The sequence below is a fragment of the Polistes fuscatus genome, unplaced genomic scaffold (genome assembly GCF_010416935.1).
Source record: "Polistes fuscatus isolate 324 unplaced genomic scaffold, CU_Pfus_HIC Scaffold1, whole genome shotgun sequence".
Classification (NCBI taxonomy): Eukaryota; Metazoa; Arthropoda; class Insecta; order Hymenoptera; family Vespidae; genus Polistes; species Polistes fuscatus.
In genome coordinates this window covers 4,470,874-4,488,696 of record NW_025112997.1, presented here as the reverse complement: position 1 = coordinate 4,488,696, position 17,823 = coordinate 4,470,874, and the positions used below count along the sequence as shown (strand labels likewise).

The 17,823-nt window shown below is 27.6% G+C and overlaps 3 protein-coding genes across 7 annotated transcripts; 2 read left to right on the top strand and 1 right to left on the bottom strand.

The window, feature by feature from the left end:
- Nucleotides 1-42: 42 nt before the first annotated feature.
- LOC122515899 (zinc transporter 2-like) lies at nucleotides 43-9,379 on the top strand. Of its 3 annotated transcripts, XM_043633402.1 has the most exons (9): nucleotides 2,007-2,367; nucleotides 2,599-2,782; nucleotides 6,988-7,157; nucleotides 7,362-7,478; nucleotides 7,590-7,738; nucleotides 7,897-8,048; nucleotides 8,311-8,527; nucleotides 8,646-8,886; nucleotides 9,093-9,378. In XM_043633402.1, exons 2-9 carry the CDS (start codon nucleotides 2,760-2,762, stop codon nucleotides 9,236-9,238), a joined length of 1,215 nt encoding a protein of 404 aa, XP_043489337.1. In that variant the 5' UTR covers nucleotides 2,007-2,367; nucleotides 2,599-2,759; the 3' UTR covers nucleotides 9,239-9,378. The 3 variants fall into 3 exon arrangements, with proteins under 3 accessions (XP_043489331.1, XP_043489337.1, XP_043489343.1); XM_043633396.1 differs by lacking the exons at nucleotides 2,007-2,367; nucleotides 2,599-2,782 and adding an exon at nucleotides 43-807 and having other exon boundaries at nucleotides 9,093-9,379; XM_043633408.1 differs by lacking the exon at nucleotides 2,007-2,367 and having other exon boundaries at nucleotides 2,526-2,782.
- A 2,474-nt stretch (nucleotides 9,380-11,853) lies between these two features.
- On the top strand, nucleotides 11,854-14,313 carry LOC122515816 (RCC1 domain-containing protein 1). 2 transcript variants are annotated; one of them, XM_043633321.1, is made up of 7 exons: nucleotides 11,854-11,997; nucleotides 12,402-12,641; nucleotides 12,723-12,913; nucleotides 13,256-13,385; nucleotides 13,475-13,601; nucleotides 13,674-13,848; nucleotides 13,922-14,313. In XM_043633321.1, the coding sequence occupies exons 1-7, from the start codon at nucleotides 11,993-11,995 to the stop codon at nucleotides 14,107-14,109; spliced, it is 1,056 nt and encodes a 351-aa protein (XP_043489256.1). In that variant the 5' UTR covers nucleotides 11,854-11,992; the 3' UTR covers nucleotides 14,110-14,313. The 2 variants fall into 2 exon arrangements, with proteins under 2 accessions (XP_043489256.1, XP_043489248.1); XM_043633313.1 differs by having other exon boundaries at nucleotides 11,860-11,892.
- On the bottom strand, nucleotides 14,166-16,915 carry LOC122515830. Of its 2 annotated transcripts, none has more exons than XM_043633334.1 (6): nucleotides 15,551-16,915; nucleotides 15,298-15,464; nucleotides 15,003-15,223; nucleotides 14,812-14,906; nucleotides 14,491-14,699; nucleotides 14,166-14,415 (listed from the first exon to the last, which is right to left on the bottom strand). In XM_043633334.1, exons 1-6 carry the CDS (start codon nucleotides 15,691-15,693, stop codon nucleotides 14,228-14,230), a joined length of 1,023 nt encoding a protein of 340 aa, XP_043489269.1. In that variant the 5' UTR covers nucleotides 15,694-16,915; the 3' UTR covers nucleotides 14,166-14,227. The 2 variants fall into 2 exon arrangements, with proteins under 2 accessions (XP_043489269.1, XP_043489276.1); XM_043633341.1 differs by having other exon boundaries at nucleotides 15,003-15,205.
- Between the last annotated feature and the right edge of the window lie 908 nt (nucleotides 16,916-17,823).

The following is a 17,823-nucleotide window of genomic DNA, read 5'->3' as shown; positions in this document are numbered from 1 at the left end:
TTCCTATCGTGTTAAAGCAAGATACCTAATTTCCTATTTAAAAATTCCACCAATATTTCTGTAAAACAAAAATTCATATACCAAAACTGTGTGTGTATATTTGTTAAGTCACATTATTATATTATACATCTACGATATATTACAGGAAAATTTTTATGCAATTTTTGTACGGTCTTGTGTCAAAACCATGTTTTTTTTCTGTCTTTTATTGTTTTATTTTTATTAGAACTTTTAAGCGTTTTTTCGATTATTAAAAATAGTTTTTATTTGAACATAAGGAAGTAACATTTATTTTCGAATTATCAGGAGACGTATTTACAAATACGTACACAAATGTGATTATTGATAATGATCTATTCGCGAGACATCTCTGAAGAACATCTGCAGTCACATTTTGTAAATATTTATTTACGTAGAACAATGAGAATCAATCAGATCGGATCGTGGTAGTGGATCGAAATTGATTTAAAAATGCAAATATTGTGCATGACCGATAACGGACTTGTCTCATCATTTTTTGCTCTCGAACGATATCGGACAATGATATTAGATTTGGTCATCTCATAATGTCAATTAAAGCTTTTCTTTTGTGCGAGAATAAATACAATCTGAGAAGACACAAGAGATGGCAGATAAAATGGACAATGATATTTTCCGTTGAGTTTGCCTGCTATTTCTTCAGTAGACTCGTAACTGTTAACATTTCTACATCATTTGTTTTGGGGGTTTTATTCGGAAGATATTCTAGAAGAAGATATTTGGAAATCTATGAATTATGGAGAATAATATGCAGAACGGGAACAACGAGTAAGTCTCTCTCATTTTTATATGATTTTATTATTTAATATAGTTGCACAAAATTCTGTGAAAATTTATGAGAATGATAAGCGATGACGATGACAATGAATTCTAATTAAAAAATTAGAATTAAAGTATATAGTTAAAGAGCCGCTGTAGGAAAGTCCGTTTGATATAAGTTTAAGTATGATTATCTCACTCTTATATATTATATATTTTTCGAATAGTTATTGAATTATTTTATTATTGAAATAGGAAAAAAGTAAAAAACAAAAGAACAATAAACAACAATCAAATATATATCTATATATATAATATAAAGTATATTATTAATTATATTATATATTATATTTAATTATTTTAAAAATATTTATTGGGATTTAATAATTTGTGTAAATAATATAAAAATATTTTATAAATATTTTTTATGTATTAATCAATAATTTAATAATGTTTATTGAAGATATCTTAAAACAAGTATTTGAATTTCGCGCATGTTTGCTAACTTATCGACCGAGTAAAGAGATTCGACGTTCGGAATCTTAACAGAATGAACCGATTTAATCCGATCTTATCCGATCTTCGAGTTCAATCCTCTTTCCCATTGGTTTTTTCGTAGTTCTTTTATTGAATCGATGTAGTTATAAGTATAATCTAATTTCTTTCCTTTGATAATTATTTAATATTACAATGTACTTTTTAAAAGGGAGAAGAGAGAAGATGAAGGTAATTATTTACACCTGAGAGAAATAAAGAAATCAAAAGAAAGAGATAGTAGTAATGGATCGAGAAGTGGGAGATCGATAGATCAAAAAAAATCTGTTAGAGAAGGGATACATATATATATTGTTATAAGGAGAGTGGTTTTCAATCCCTTTTAGTCGTACGTTCCACTTTGCAGTTAATTTAAAAAAAAAAACAATTATTTTAGTAATCACGAAATTATTTTATTTAGTTTATTATGATGTTATTGTAACATGTATTTGTTATGTTATCCTCATTTGAAAAAACACAAAGAAGGTTTTAATCTTATTATTCTTAAAAATAATTAAGAAACGATCTCATTTAGTTTATTAATGAAATATTATTTAGGTTCTTTTAAGAAATGTTATTATTTTGTTGTATTTTTCCAGATGTATAAAAGGGAACGAATATATATATATAACAATTAAATATTTATTCATAATTAATAATCATGAAGAGAGGAAGCTCATGTAATTTTTTTTAATTACAAGTAACCCCATAAAATATATCACAAGAAGACATATCCCTGAAGATACGTCGATGAAAAGTTGAGAACCGTTGGGAATGAGTTAAAAGCAGAAGAAAGATAGATATTAAGAAAGAAAGAAAGAGATAGATAGATATATAAAGTGTTAGTGGTGGGAGGTAGAAGAGGAGGATTCAGAGTTAAGTTATCTGTTAAAATAAACTGTCCGTGCTATACGCACGTTCAAGTGGCCGAAAGAAGCTATGCAGTGGGTAGAATTTGTTGTTTATTTGAGAAGTGACGGCTACGGTACAATATTATCATCTCTTCTTCAATCGTTCAACGGAAACTACGAATCGGTGTCCAAATATTTCCAAAAAATTTCTTTTCCTTTTTCATCTTTATCGTCTTCTTTCACTTTCCACCACGTCATTCTACCTCTTTTTTCTACTTTCTAAAATTTTTTTTGGGGGGTATTATTTTTATTTTTATTTTTATTTTTATTTTTATTTTTATTTTTATTTTTATTTTTCATCCTCCTTCTTCTTATCCTTTAAATCTCCTATATATATATATTTATATAAATCTAGAAAATTTCCTGTCTCACAAGGACACGTGCGCGCGTAGTTATCCTTCAATAAAATCATCGTCTACCATTTAAACAATTGTATTGTCGTCGTTTTCGTCGTCGTCTTCTTCATCATCATCATCCTGTTTGCTGTATCTATTTTATTCGAATCTTCTACCTATCATGGACAACGAGAAGATTAAACTGTGAGTTTATTAACTTTCTATCGTATTTTTGTCTCACTTCGAATATAAACAATACGATATGTTTCCGTGGGATTACAACGAAACGATTATTTTCGTCAGTGAGTAGTTTTAGAGTTTTAAACGAATTTTTACAATTTTATTATTTTATTATTATCGTTGTTGTAGTCGTTGCTGCGTTTTTTCCATCTCTTTCTTTTTCTATTTCTTCTTTTATTGTTTATTATTTGCAACCATTACTATTTTTCTATTCTTCCTTTAATTTTTATTATATTACATAATATTTCTCATTTTTCCTATTTTTTCTTTTTTAAATATACCATTATTTCTAATAATCTTTTCTTCATCTTTTTTTCCTCTATTTCTTCTTTTCTAGTTAACCATTACTACTATTTTTATGTTTCTTTTTCTGTTTCATCTCTTATTACTATTACAATTATTTTCTTTTATTATTTTTTTTTTAATTTTCTATACTACTTTTCTGTCTTTTTTTATCACTCTTTTCTTTTCTTTATTCGAATATTATATCGCATAACTGACAAGAGTAAGTAAGCAAGTATATATGTATAAGTCGTTAATATTATCGTAAAATTTTTAATACATTTATGCGTTTAATCGTCCTTCTACTTTCTTGCACCCATCACACAAGTCTTATCAGAAATATTGTACATTACACTACTATGTCTTGGAAAATTAGAGAAATCAAATGGTTAACATTTATCAATCATTATCCCTTTTTACTACATATTCGTAGTGTACTCAATGAAAGGAATAAAAAAAAAGAAAACGAAGAAAATTCACGTTGTATTTTTTTTCTATCTTTCATTAAAAAGAAGATAGATCGGTAAAGTAGATTATGTTATTCATGGAATGCAATGTTTTGAAAAATTTTAGAGCAATCAAATGCTTAATTCAATTTATCGATATCGTTTTAATGCATACTTGTTCAATGAAATGACTCAAACAAAAAAAAAGAAAACTCGCGCACCTTGTAATTTTTTATTGAAATAAAACAGGTCCGCAAAGTAGATTAAATATATACAGTGATCGAAAAAAGAAAAATATCTTCGCAAATTTAATATTTTTATATATATATATAATCCTCTATATAAAAGTTTGTTAATCTTTAGAGCGAATTTTTATAATTTAAATATATTTTTCTTTCAAATCTGAAGTGTTGAAGTAAATTACAAGCATTGCAATGCATACTTCGACTTTGGTCCCTAAGAAATATTTTTAACTGCTTTACAAAAAATATAATCCATGTCAATACTTATGTTTCGCACTGTACATGCGTACTTTAATGAAAAGAATGAAAAAAAAAAAACATGTAATTTTTATGTAAAACAAAATGTACATTGGTAATGTGAGTTGCAAACGTATATATCGAAAAATAAGTTAATAATTTTTAGAAAAAAATGAGAATCATTATCAAAGGAATTTATAATAATACGTATTGAGAAAATTTGTTAATCGTGTTACACAAGTACACCCTGTATATATATAAGTACTTACACGTATATAACGGTAATCGAGAGCGACGTTGGGTCATATACCTTAGTTGCTTGGAAATCACGGAAAGTTGACCTTGAAACACTTTCCAACTTTGAAATATCATGTTCTTTTTTTTCTTCATTCCTTATTGAGGAATCCTTTACACGCTTTTATAATTAACCACAAATTGGAAGTTGGAAATTTGATCTCTCTGTCCCTCTCCCATCATTGATTTATAGATTTATAACCAAATACTTCGGTTTTATACAGTTTTATCGTCAGGGATTAAATACTTCATTGGAAAGATCAATTAATTATTGATAATAATCATAGTGATTATTCAAAGTATTTACGATATAATGTAATACATTTATTCGATGTCATGTGCAATTGATAAATGATTAATGTATCTTGTTTTTTTTTTTATTTATTATGTCTGTTAGTTTCTTTGAGTTATAGGATTGAATAATTGGCATACTTTCTAAATTAAATTTAATTTAATTTATATTTAATTTTTTTATGTTGGTTTATTAATTTGATTTTATTTTAAGAAATGACATAGATAGAATTTTATGTAAAGCAAACAAAGAATACTATTTTCTGATCTACCAAGAAAAATTCATTATTTATATTTGTATGCGCGTGTGTATGTTGTGAGATTAGAAAGATCTACGATCGTTGATAATAGACACAATAGTAGATATGTAATAAACAATGACAAATATCTTTTTATATATTTGTTTCGGTTCGGTAAAAGCATTGTGACAATTTGATAATAGATATTGATAAGTTCAGAATAGTCTCTTATCGTTCGATAAGAAAATGATACAATACAAAAGTCAACGAATTAACTTGTAATATATCGTTGGATATTTAATTGAATTATTTTTAATATTTAAAACGATTTTAATAAATTCATTGTATTATATTTCCCCCATTATATTCAACAAGTACGAATATTCGTATAATTTAAATGAATAGTTTTAGCAAAATCTCGAGGATGTGATGCATACGTTAAAAAAAAAAAAAATAATAATAATAATAATAATAATAATAAAATTAGAGATTGTATTATTTTGTTTTCTCTAACATGAATGCCGGATAAGCAAAGATAAAAGATCGTTCGTCGTATCAACACGGTAGAAGGAAGTTTAACGATGCGCACTGTTAAACAAGCGATACGCAATAACGAGTATGGCCTTCCTTTTGTAGTTGTCCTCATCGTGACAAAAATTTTAAATCTTTACTTACAATTAGTAAGAGAAAATATGACAATTGACAAAAATGATGATGATTACGTTCAATGCATAAGATAATGATGCTTGATTATATTCTAATAAGTTCAATTTCGATCGCTAATTATTTTGCTGGTCTAATCATTGTTTTCCTCTAATCATAATCATTGTAATTGTTTCAATCGAAAATTGTAATTTTTTTTTTGTGAGAAAAATAGAAATTTTTATATCGAAATTTTTAATTAGTTTTTTAGTAAGTTTAATTTTTTGATTGATTACTTCTTTACAAGTATAATAATTTGTTCGCATACTTTAAAATAAAAATTTTCGAAAATGTAGATATTTTTATCGAACTTTCGAGGACTCTTGGAACATAAAAATATGTCATTTATAATACCACGTGGATCGTATTGTACAACTGCCACGTATAATTAAGATTTTTACAAACGATATTGTGTGTTTTCCTCGTTATTAAAATGACCACTCATCTTTTTGGTATAACAAATCTCATTCTCGTGAAATACATTTCGTTTTTAAATTTATTTTTTATTAGATTAATTATAAATCATTGATAAAATATTTCACGAATTAATACATTAGTGATAACTTACGAAAAATAATACGAAAAATCATTAGATCATTAAATCATTAGAAAAGCTTAGATCTTTCAATGTTACAACGTTGGTATACATAAGTAACACTTTTCGTATAATCTCGATAAACGTGTCACGATCTTATCAGTGATAATTGAAATGTTATGCTTATCGGATTTTATTGATTCTTTTACGCATTTTATTAATTCTAAGTAAGAATAATGTTACGAGTTTCTGTTTAGAAAGTTTTAAAAATGATTTGGATACAAATATTCGCATATGTAATACTTATGACTTTTTAAAATTTATTTCATACAGAAACATAAATCCCATTTACGTTCTAATTGTAAGTCATATCAGATCATAAAGTCGTTTTGATTTATTCGACTTATTACATAAACTAAAAATTATATTCGTTCAACAAATATTCCATTATATTACTTAATTGGTTTATTCTTTTTTCTTTTCAATTTTAATTTTAACGTTTACCAACGAAAGAAAAAAAGCGTTTGGAAATATTGTTCTTTTTGTTTTAAATTATCTGTTTAATTCTGTTCTATTAAATTTGGTTCGTAGTATTACGAGTATAGGAGCATTAAAATAATTTTTATGATCAGCATATTTAAAAATAATTTTTACCAATCGTTTTTCTATTTCCAAGATGGAAGAAACAAATAAATTTATTTTTCAAAAAATAAAAAAAGAAAGACTCTTTTATATAACTTTGTATGTTTTAAAAATAACGTGTAAACACTTTATAATATCTAATCATTTTAATAATCATCGATTCATTTCTTATGCTCATTTTACTTACTCATATTCTTAAATTGTATTTGATTAATCAAAAAAATCATTTAATCGTGCGAAATGTTAACGATTATTTCAGATTTAAAGATACAGCTATCTATGGTTATGGAACAAGTATACCTCCTAATAATAATGAATCCGAAGACGAGATATCATCGAAAAAAGTGATATTTTGCGTTCATGGAAAACTATCTGGTTGTTGTACCGTTGTTAAAGGAATTGACGAAAATGCGCGGCCCGATCCTTCTAGTAAGATTTATTCATTTTATTTAAACTAAAATGTTTAAGAAAAAAAAACGTAATTAACGTATAATAAACGTACGTAATAAAATGTCTATTACGTTTCGAATTAATCTCATTCAAATGCCGACATTTATTGAGGCAACACAAATCAATGTTAAAATGTATATATATTAATTCGGAAAAAAAATATATTCGAAAAATTATTTCCAGTACTACCAGAAGATCATTGTCATCGAGAAAGAAATAAAGAAATTGACAAGAAAGCCCGGAAAAAGCTTTTACTTGCGAGTGCTCTATGCGTGTTCTTCATGATAGCTGAAATAATCGGTAAATTATCATGCATATCATGCATATTTCTTCCTTCTTCTTTTCATACATACATTAATAACATTTGATATGTAAATATTTCATTATAATGAGTATTTTGTAATTAAACAGGTGGTGTATTATCTAACAGTTTGGCCATAGCTACAGATGCTGCACACTTACTGACCGATTTCGCATCATTCATGATTTCTCTATTTTCAATTTGGGTCGCAGGAAGGCCTCCAACAAGAAAAATGCCATTCGGTTGGTATCGTGCGGAAGTAAGTATCAAGTATAGACGGTATAAACTTTTACTTTCTCTAAAGAACGCTAGTTTTGTTTTTAATTCTACACGAGTTATTATTCCATTCGATATTTTTGTCTTGTTCATTTTATTAAGTTCAATTTTTAATTTAAATATGATTTTTTGCGTATGCAGGTGATAGGTGCATTAACGTCGGTCCTGTTGATATGGGTTGTCACTGGGATTTTATTCTACCTCGCTATAGAAAGAATAATTAACAAGAATTTTGAATTAGACGTAACTGTGATGTTAATTACTTCTGCAGTTGGTGTTGCGGTAAATCTAGTGTTAGTGATATTACAAAAATAATTATATTATTAATTAATATTTATAAATTTTTATTCGGACGATATTATTTAAGACATATTTTTCAAAGCATAATCATTTTTTTTGCAATGCACTTGGTTGAATAATCCAATAACTCTCACCACTTTAAATAGCACACTTATTTATGGTAGTATTATTTAATAAAATAGCATAGAGATGTTTGATACGATAGTTATTGGGCCTGATATATTTAAGATTCGTGACTTTTAACATTTGTTATAGAATGGGTCTAAGTTTGCATCAGCATGGTCATACTCATGGTGGACATAGTCATAACGATCACGATGATCATGATATGAAGAAGATAACAGACATAGAAAATATGTCACACAAGGATGAACACAAAAATATAAACGTTCGTGCTGCGTTTATACACGTTGTAGGAGATTTTATTCAAAGTATAGGAGTTTTTATTGCAGCGTTAGTTATTTATTTTAAAGTTAGTATTATATTATATCTTATAATATTTATTTTTTTTTATTATTACAATTGAAATATTAAGGTTATATAATTTTGATTATTATATTTTTTATTCTTATGCTTGTTTTTTTTTCTAGCCAACGTGGAACATAGTTGATCCTATCTGTACTTTTCTATTTTCGATATTAGTCATGCTCACGACCGTGGCAATTATTAAAGATGTTATGAACGTACTTATGGAAGGAATGCCTAAAGGATTCGATTATTCTCAAGTTGAGAATACCTTCATGCAAATCGAAGGTGTTGTGAAAGTACACAATTTGCGGATTTGGGCTCTTTCACTCGACAAAACCGCTTTGTCAGCACATTTAGCTATAAGTAAGTTTGCAAAGACGTTAATGTTATTACAAAAAGACAACGACGTCAGATGTTTGTCGTTTTAACAAAAATAATTAATCTACTTTAGTCTTAATGAATGGGTTTACCGATCACAAGTTTATAACTGTTATTTATTTGATTAATATTTTTAATTATTTGCAAGACAATTTATGTGAACTTTTCCTTCTTCTCCCCTTTTTTTACAGAACCTGGTACAAGTCCGCAAAATATTTTACGTACAGCCACGAGAAACATTCACGATACTTATAATTTCTTCGAGATGACGTTACAAATAGAAGAGTTCAACGAACGAATGGAAAACTGTGAACAGTGCAAAGCTTTAACACAATGAATATCATCGTTTAAAATTAATATCATGGTTTTTTTTCCATGTTGTATGACGAGCTTCGACATTGATGAATATTTCTTCTTCTTCGTTTTTGTTTGTTACATGAAAATATTAAAGTAAAAGATATAAAATAATAATAATAATAATATAATATAATAATAATAAGATAAATATATAATAATAATAATAATAATAAGATAAATTATAAGAAATTATGTATATAGTTCAGTAAGTGAACATTAATTGAGACCTATATATTTATTTTACTACGGGATCTCAAAAGTAATAGTAATATTTCGATCTTATTAGATATATTTGTGCTTCTTATATTGAATATAATAATTATAATTATAGTCATTATTATTATTATTATTATTATTTATACGTCTCAAGAAGGAAAAGAAAATGCAATGCACGGAATTTCGATAGCAATAATCGAACTTAATTGTATTAGTTCCTAATAATATAATATATTAATGGTGCATAAACGATGGTGCTCTTAAATCTTGCGAATGGTGCATTATAATACAAATAAAAGTTAATTTTTTCAATCGACAATATTTTTAATTGATCGTATTAGAGTTTGCATCAATATAATATTGAGAATATCTTATTATTTGAATTAATTAATATTTCAAGTATTTAAGAAGGTACAAAAGGAACTAGTTTGTTATAAAAGGTACTAAGAAGGTAGAAACGAAAAACTGATAATAAAATACTGTTAAAATATTGTTACAATACTTCATCATTAAATTTATTATTGTAAAGATTTAGTATACTATAATTCTATAATATTATCGTATAAAAGTCACATTATATTATATTGTTACAACATAAGACTTGTACAAAACCGGATATATATACATATATATATATAAAGTTATGCTTCCGCAAATGCATTTTATACGATAAAGTTAATATCTTTACGATTATCTAATTTTTTATTATATTATATTACTACAATATAAAGACTGTACAAAATTATATATATAATGTATTATGTTAATATACATGCAATTTATATGATACATTGAATATGATAAATAATTAGTTACCAAAATAAAAGAACTTTATTTTATACATATACATGATAAAAATGAGAATAAATATCAAGGGACAGAAGATTAATGTCACTACTCCCATATGGACCTTGCGCACTTTATTAATGCTTTGGAAATCCATACATCTTGCATTACGAAATAATTCATGTATAAGATAATTTGAAGAAAATAAATATTTACATAGTAATTGTTACACGTGCGTTAGAGTTTTTACTTGAAAATATATTAATTAATATACCTATCAATAGATTCACTATTTTTATATATACTATAAAAGGAATTTAAACGTCACCCTCTAATCAACATTTTGACGTTTTTTCCAATTTTCACTGGAAGTCCAGATTTTCTGGTAGTCATTTTTAAACTACTCACCCGGTATAAAAGTATTAAAATTGTTTTCTCGAGTCGCAAAAATGAGTGAATTGTAACAGGAAAGCATGATGATACAGGAGCTACAAGAAGTGGCACGACAAATAGTACGCCCTGTCACCACTTGGAGCGCTCATTGGTCGGTAAAAAAATTTGTGATCCGATGGTAACTTACCCTCGAGAACTTACCGACCGTGTCAGTGGTATAATCTTCGGCACCATCTAGTAGGGATTCTTATTACTAAATATAGTTATTATTAAGTATTACCGACGGGACTAACAGTAATATAAAAAACAGACACAAGAAACATTCACGATACTTATAATTTATTCGAGAAGAATTCAACGAACGAATGGAAAACTGTGAACAGTGCAAAGCTTTACCACAGCTTTTTTTCCTTTTTACTATTACTGTTAGTTCCGTCGGTAATACTTAATAATAAGTATATTTAGTAATAAGAATCCCTACTAGATGGTGCCGAAGATTATACCACTGACACGGTCGGTAAGTTCTCGAGGGTAAGTTACCATCGGATCACAAATTTTTTTACCGACCAATGAGCGCTCCAAGTGGTGACAGGGCGTACTATTTGTCGTGCCACTTCTTGTAGCTCCTGTATCATCATGCTTTCCTGTTACAATTCACTCATTTTTGCGACTCGAGAAAACAATTTTAATACTTTTATACCGGGTGAGTAGTTTCAAAATGACTACCAGAAAATCTGGATTTTCAGTGAAAATTGGAAAAAACGTCAAAATGTTGATTAGAGGGTGACGTTTAAATTCCTTTTATAGTATATATAAAAATAGTGAATCTATAAATAGGTATATTAATTAATACATTTCCAAGCATTTAGATATGTTTTATTAACTTTTATGGACTTGTGTAATTCTTAAGAATTTGTAGAGAGAGTCTGTCATTATCAATATATATAATTATAAATTTTTATTAGAGTTTAAGTAAATTATATATTTAATTTATAAATGTTAGGTGGACTATATAGGGCGCATAATTATTATGAACATTCAATTTACATTAATTCAGAGAGTTTGAAAAATAGTTTATTGTTGTTGAATTAAAATTTTTACAATAAATATATGAATTTAAAAATTTATTTAACACATATAAGTATGTATCAAAAAAGTGATGTGTAAATTTAACTTGTTACTAGACTAAACTTATAAATTCTAGGCAATGCTACCAACAGTGAAAAGAATTTTATTGGAGTAAGTTGTTATATTAAACGATTAGTTTTGTGTGACATTATGTTAGTTAGTCAGTGAATATTATAAATTATAAATAATTTCTTATGTGTAATTGCAAAAAATGACGTTAGTATATTTTATTATTTACATTAATATTGCGTATTCGTATATGCAATGTTTAACCTCGCTTTCTAGTTCGTTTTATAGGTTATGTGTTCTAATTTGTGTATATATTTTATTTGGCGCAATAATCGAGTGTACAATATTGTTGATTTGCTTAAATTCATATCATTTTTTTGCTTATTATCATTTTCTAAAACGATCATCGATGCAAGAATAAAATAATCGTTTATATGATAGGTTGCTATGCTACGTACTCTGCTATTTTCAATTCCTTAAACTAATGGACCATGTAGAATTTTCTTTATGAATTTGAATTGATGGTCCATTGACTCTTTTTCAAAATGTGATTCTTTTAATATATATATATATATATATATATACTAATTATTTTTCCAAATAATTTATAGAAGGACGACGTTCTACTATACCGGCTTCAATGCAAGCCCATTGTTCAGCAACGAAAATGACACCTCTATAGTATTAGATCAATTAACAGAAGTTCCTTTTCCTGGTGCTACAAATATGGAGATTAGTTGGAATTATTTTCTCCTTTGGAAAGATTTTGAGTTGTATATTACTGGAAAAGTAGGCAGCGATGATGACAAGAAACTGTCTGAGTTACTGCAAATTCCCAAACCTTCTGAAAGGTAACGATAATGATTCTGTAGAAGTAAACAGTGAATAATTATATTACTTTGAGTAGTATTAATAAATTGATTTTAGTCTAGATGTAAAATCGTTAGTGCTGGAAGGGAAAGCGTAATAATTTCAACAACAAACAATGAAATCTGGCAATACCGTATTTATGAAAAATCTTGGAAGAAAGTTTCTAATTGTATTAACACCAATGAAGAATCGGAAGACGAATATCCTATCAAAATATCACAAGGAGGATGTACGGTAATTCTTACAAATTTAGGTAAAATATTAGTGACTGCTATGTGTTGGTCATATATGACTAATTACGGTTTCTTTTATGATGCCATGGTGGTCATTGGTAACCGGAGTGCTAATTACAATTGTTAAAAGTTGAATGAAAATTTACAGTTAGTGCATTTTGAACGTTATCGCTAATTAGAATATATTTTAAAATAAAAAGTGCCTCATTGAACAATTACAAATTTTTATTAGAACATCAAAAATGAAAGATTAATATCTATGAAATCTTGAATAATAAAAATACTACTGTGGTGTCCTGAGCGAAACATGTGAATTCGATATGGCAGTCAAAGTGTTAACAGAGGCTTACATTTATTTTCAGGGCGTATTTTTAATATTCCTATTTTGGTAGAAATGCCAAAAAGGGTTAAATTTGTAGATATCGCTTGTGGTTTTGATCACACAATATTGTTAGCGAAAAATGGGGATGTTTATTCTATGGGTATGGGAACGTATGTATTAAATTGATAAAATTTATTATTCTAGCATAATACATATATATTAATCAATTTTAAATATTATGAATTACAATATATCATAGTCGTGGTCAATTAGGACACGGTGATTTGGAAGACTGCGATGAGCCACAGTTAATAGAAGCACTGGCTGGTCTTAACGTAGTGCAAATATCTGCTGCGGGTTGGCACAATGCTGTTATTACAGATCAAGTAACTAATCTAATTAACAATACATAAACGATTTATGAAAGAAATCGTAAGATTTTTCTTTCTACAAATTAGGGGGATCTTTATACTTGGGGATGGAATGTTAATGGAGAATTAGGTATACCAAACGGAAACACCAAAGTCGTAGCAATTCCTACAGTAATAAATTTTAAAAATGATCAAGAGGAACTCATAGATGTAAATGTAAAAAAAGTACAATGTGGAAATACATTTACCATATGTATGACTGGTTCGTACGATTTAATTACGTCAATTTAATATATCCTTAATGCATGTTTTTATAATTGATTTATTCGTAATAGATGACAAATCGTTCTGGGGTTGTGGTTCTAACAAATATGGACAATTGGGACAATCACGGAAAAAAATTATGAATTCCAGCATTATTTTTTTATTAGACATTCCGTTAGATCGTGAAAATATCATAGACTTTAAATGTCAAGAATGGGGTACGATGATATCGACAAAACAGATTTCTTCTATAACATAATATCTTTATATAATGTTAAATTAAAGTAAGAAAGAATAAATTAATTTGTATAATCATTATTCTTTAAGTTACTTATGCTATATTATAAGTAAGAATGATACATAAAATTCGCCGACAATTATATCGTCCCACGGTGAAGTTCAAAAACAGCAACAGCTTCGTTTGATTCTATCAATGGTAAAATAAAATTCTGTTTGTTCGAAATGATATCTTCATCCGGTAAAGAATTCGGTGGTTGCGGTGGATATTCTCTTTCTAATTCCCCTTTTAGACGTTGTAACTTTTTCGTACCTTTCGTACTTTTCTCTAAAAAATCATATTTCCTAGAACGAGTATATTCATTTTTTGTTATAGAATATTATTTACAGAATAACGATGTACTTGATGTAACTTTTCTAATCTTTTTGCTATCCTGTTCTTCGACTTTTCGCAAACTGTTTCGAAGTCGTATATAAAAATGTTCTACGTTTGAATCTGCCAGTCGAACTGGACGCGGTTTTCGAAAACTAAAAGGTAAATTGTCAACCTGTATCTCAATTGGTTCCACAAATACCGCATAAATAAGAGCGTAACGTACTTCACCGGCGTACCTGTCAAGAATGTTAATTAAAAAAAATTTAAAGCTTCAAAAAGTGAGAGAGAAAAAGAAAAGAAATATACTTCATATTAATTGCATAATTAAAATTTGAACTATATACTAACATGTCGTACGTGGACCGAATAATTACGTCTAAAAGTATTTCCATCGATTTTATTTCTTCCTCATTCGAGTTTATTTCTGTCAGAGTTTGTGTTCTCTGGAAGAAAAAAGGAGAAAAGAATAAAAGAACCAAAAAATATTGTACGATAGATAATTAGTCGTTTTTTAATAAATGTCTAACGATTTTTCTTACCGATTTCAAATCCCTTAGCGAGGATGAATCGTGTTCTTGCGATAATTTTCTCTCTTCCTCTTCCATTTCCGATTTCATCTTTGCATCACCAAACCTAATTAGATTCCAATGAGGAATCTCTTCACCTTGAACGACTTTCTTAGCAGTCTCGGTGAATATTACTTCCATTTTATTGAAGAACTTTTCACGCGAACATTTGGCATCTAAAAAATATAACCCAACTGTTTAAACACACACATATAGTTGACGAGTATAATAATTGATTTTCTAATTATTATTTATTAAAAAAATTTACCTCGAATCAATTGCATTTCTCCTACTAACCAGCTGATAAAAATGCAACGTGAATAATCGTTAAAGGTGTCATTGTTTCGAAGTATTTGTAGAGCTAAAATATCCAGAAACCAAAATGTCGCTAAATTTGTTTCATAATCTACGATACCAAGAAAATTTCCTAATATTCTAAAAATAAATGAAATTATTAATAATACACGTGCACTAATATTTATTTAAATATATTCGTATAAAAAATTAATTTGCAATCTTACTCGATCATACATTGCGGTTTGAAATTATCAATTTTTAATAATTTCCCAATAGTATCGTTGACAAAATTTGGTAACGTGCTCATATATTTAACGGAAGAAGAGTTTGACGATCCAATGGACGAATTAGTTTCTTCATTTTGCATCGTTATCAATTAACGAACGGATCACAGATATATTCTCGATGGTTAATATGTAATAGAAAGACAGAGAAAAAGAAAAGAAATAATATAAAATTTAAAAAAAAAAAAAAAGAAAAAGAGAGAGAGAAAACGGACACAAAGTGAGCAAATAGGAATCGCACTGAAAAAAAACGTCCGACTTGTTTTTTTTTTATTCATTGATTTTATTCATTTTTTTTCCATATTTTGTTCAATATTTTCAGAAAATAACACTCCAAAGCGAAAAAACCGTATATTTTCACCAATCCCAATGTGTGTATAATATATATATATTATACTTCTCATATATAATATATATGTATATATATATATTTATATATATAATGTATACTTTTATACTTTATATATAATAATATTATGTAGAGTAGCGCACACTTTAGACTGTTATGTATCGATACCTTTTATAATTTTATCGATAAATTACAAATATTGAAAAACATGAAACAGACACAGCCGGGCCTTAGACACGCGGATTTCGGTTTTTAATGAGAGATTATTTCACGGAAATATCGTGGAAAAAGGGGTTCCTTGCGATGGGCCTGATTCTTCCTCGAGAAGACAAATGCTTTTTCTTTTTTTTTTTTTTTTTTTCTTTTTTCATTTCATCTTCTAAAGTATAAAGAAAATAACGCGATAAGATTGTCGAATATTGCGAACGGAAAAAAATATATTCGGATAGAATATGATTTTTATATAACAAAAAAACGAACTGGTTTGTGTTGATCAATTTGATTTTTCTTTTTCGAGAAGACGTTTTACAGTCAAATTTTCTCTCATAGATATTGAAAAAAAAAAAAAGAAAATAAATTTAAAGTTAGAAGAATAAGAAGAAGAACCAGGCTGACTAAGGGAGTCCAACCAATCGCATTGTCCCCATAGACTTAACTAACAACTATTATATGATATAATCCGATAATCCGTGAGTCCTGGCACGACTGACTTTTTTTTTTTTATTTATATATTTTCACACCGAAGTCAGAAAGGCAATACGCAGTTATGAACTTACCTAGTACATTTGTAATGTGTTTCTGTGTACGCGTATGTTTTTTGTATGTGTGTGTGTGTGTGTGTGGATGTGGGTGGTTGGTTGTGGTTGTGGGTGTGTGACATTTTAAACTATTTTTTATTTCTTATCCACTTTTGTCATTCTTTATATCTTTCTCGTACCTTCTTCTTCGTCGTTCTCCCTCTCGCTCTCACTTTCTTTCTATCTTTCTATCTTTCTTTTTCAATATGTCCTCGCAAATATATCTTTCGTATTTTTTTTTTTTTCTTTTTTTTATATATTTTTTTCTTTTTAATTTTTTTTAAGCCGCTTCTCGACGTCCCCGTTTCTTTCGAGTTTACAAAAAAATCGTCGCGAAGATACGACGACGATTCCAGTGGGAAGAAGTGTTTAATACGTGGAGAGAAAGAACTGCGCGCATATGTTTCGTATGTGTGTGTGTGTGTGTGTGTGTGTGTGTATTTGTGTGAGAGAGATTATGCATGTAAGTATGTTACGTATTGTGTATGTATGTTCTGAAAAGAAATTATTTGACAATTTAACAAAGATCAAAAACTAAGAAGAGAAAAAAGAAAAAAAGTAACCAAAAATCAGACAAAAGATTCTAGTTTTATTTTTTTTTTTTTTGGGAAGAAAATCTTTTTTTTACAGACGCGGCCAATGATAAATAACAGAAAGTTTTTTTTTTATGAATGACGGCGATGAGAGAACTGGTTTCTATGGAAAATAAAATGACGATGCAAAGGAAATATGGCAACATGGGAGTTATAATGGTAAAGCTTTAATAATTTAAACAAAATATTTTTTTACATTTATAATGCTTCTCCGAGATACTCCTTCTTTCGATCATTAATTTTTTTTCTTCTCTAAACAAATTGATGATCGACGATTTTAAAAGTTCCTCGGAGATAGCTAAAATAAAATGAAAGATGAAAATTAATATTTTCAATTGATTTTATTGAAAATAATACAACAAAAGGTCTCAATAATAATAATAATAATAATAATAATAATAATAATAATAATAATAATAATAATAATAATAATTAAAAATAATTAATAATTATAGATACGCACAAAATGTCCTA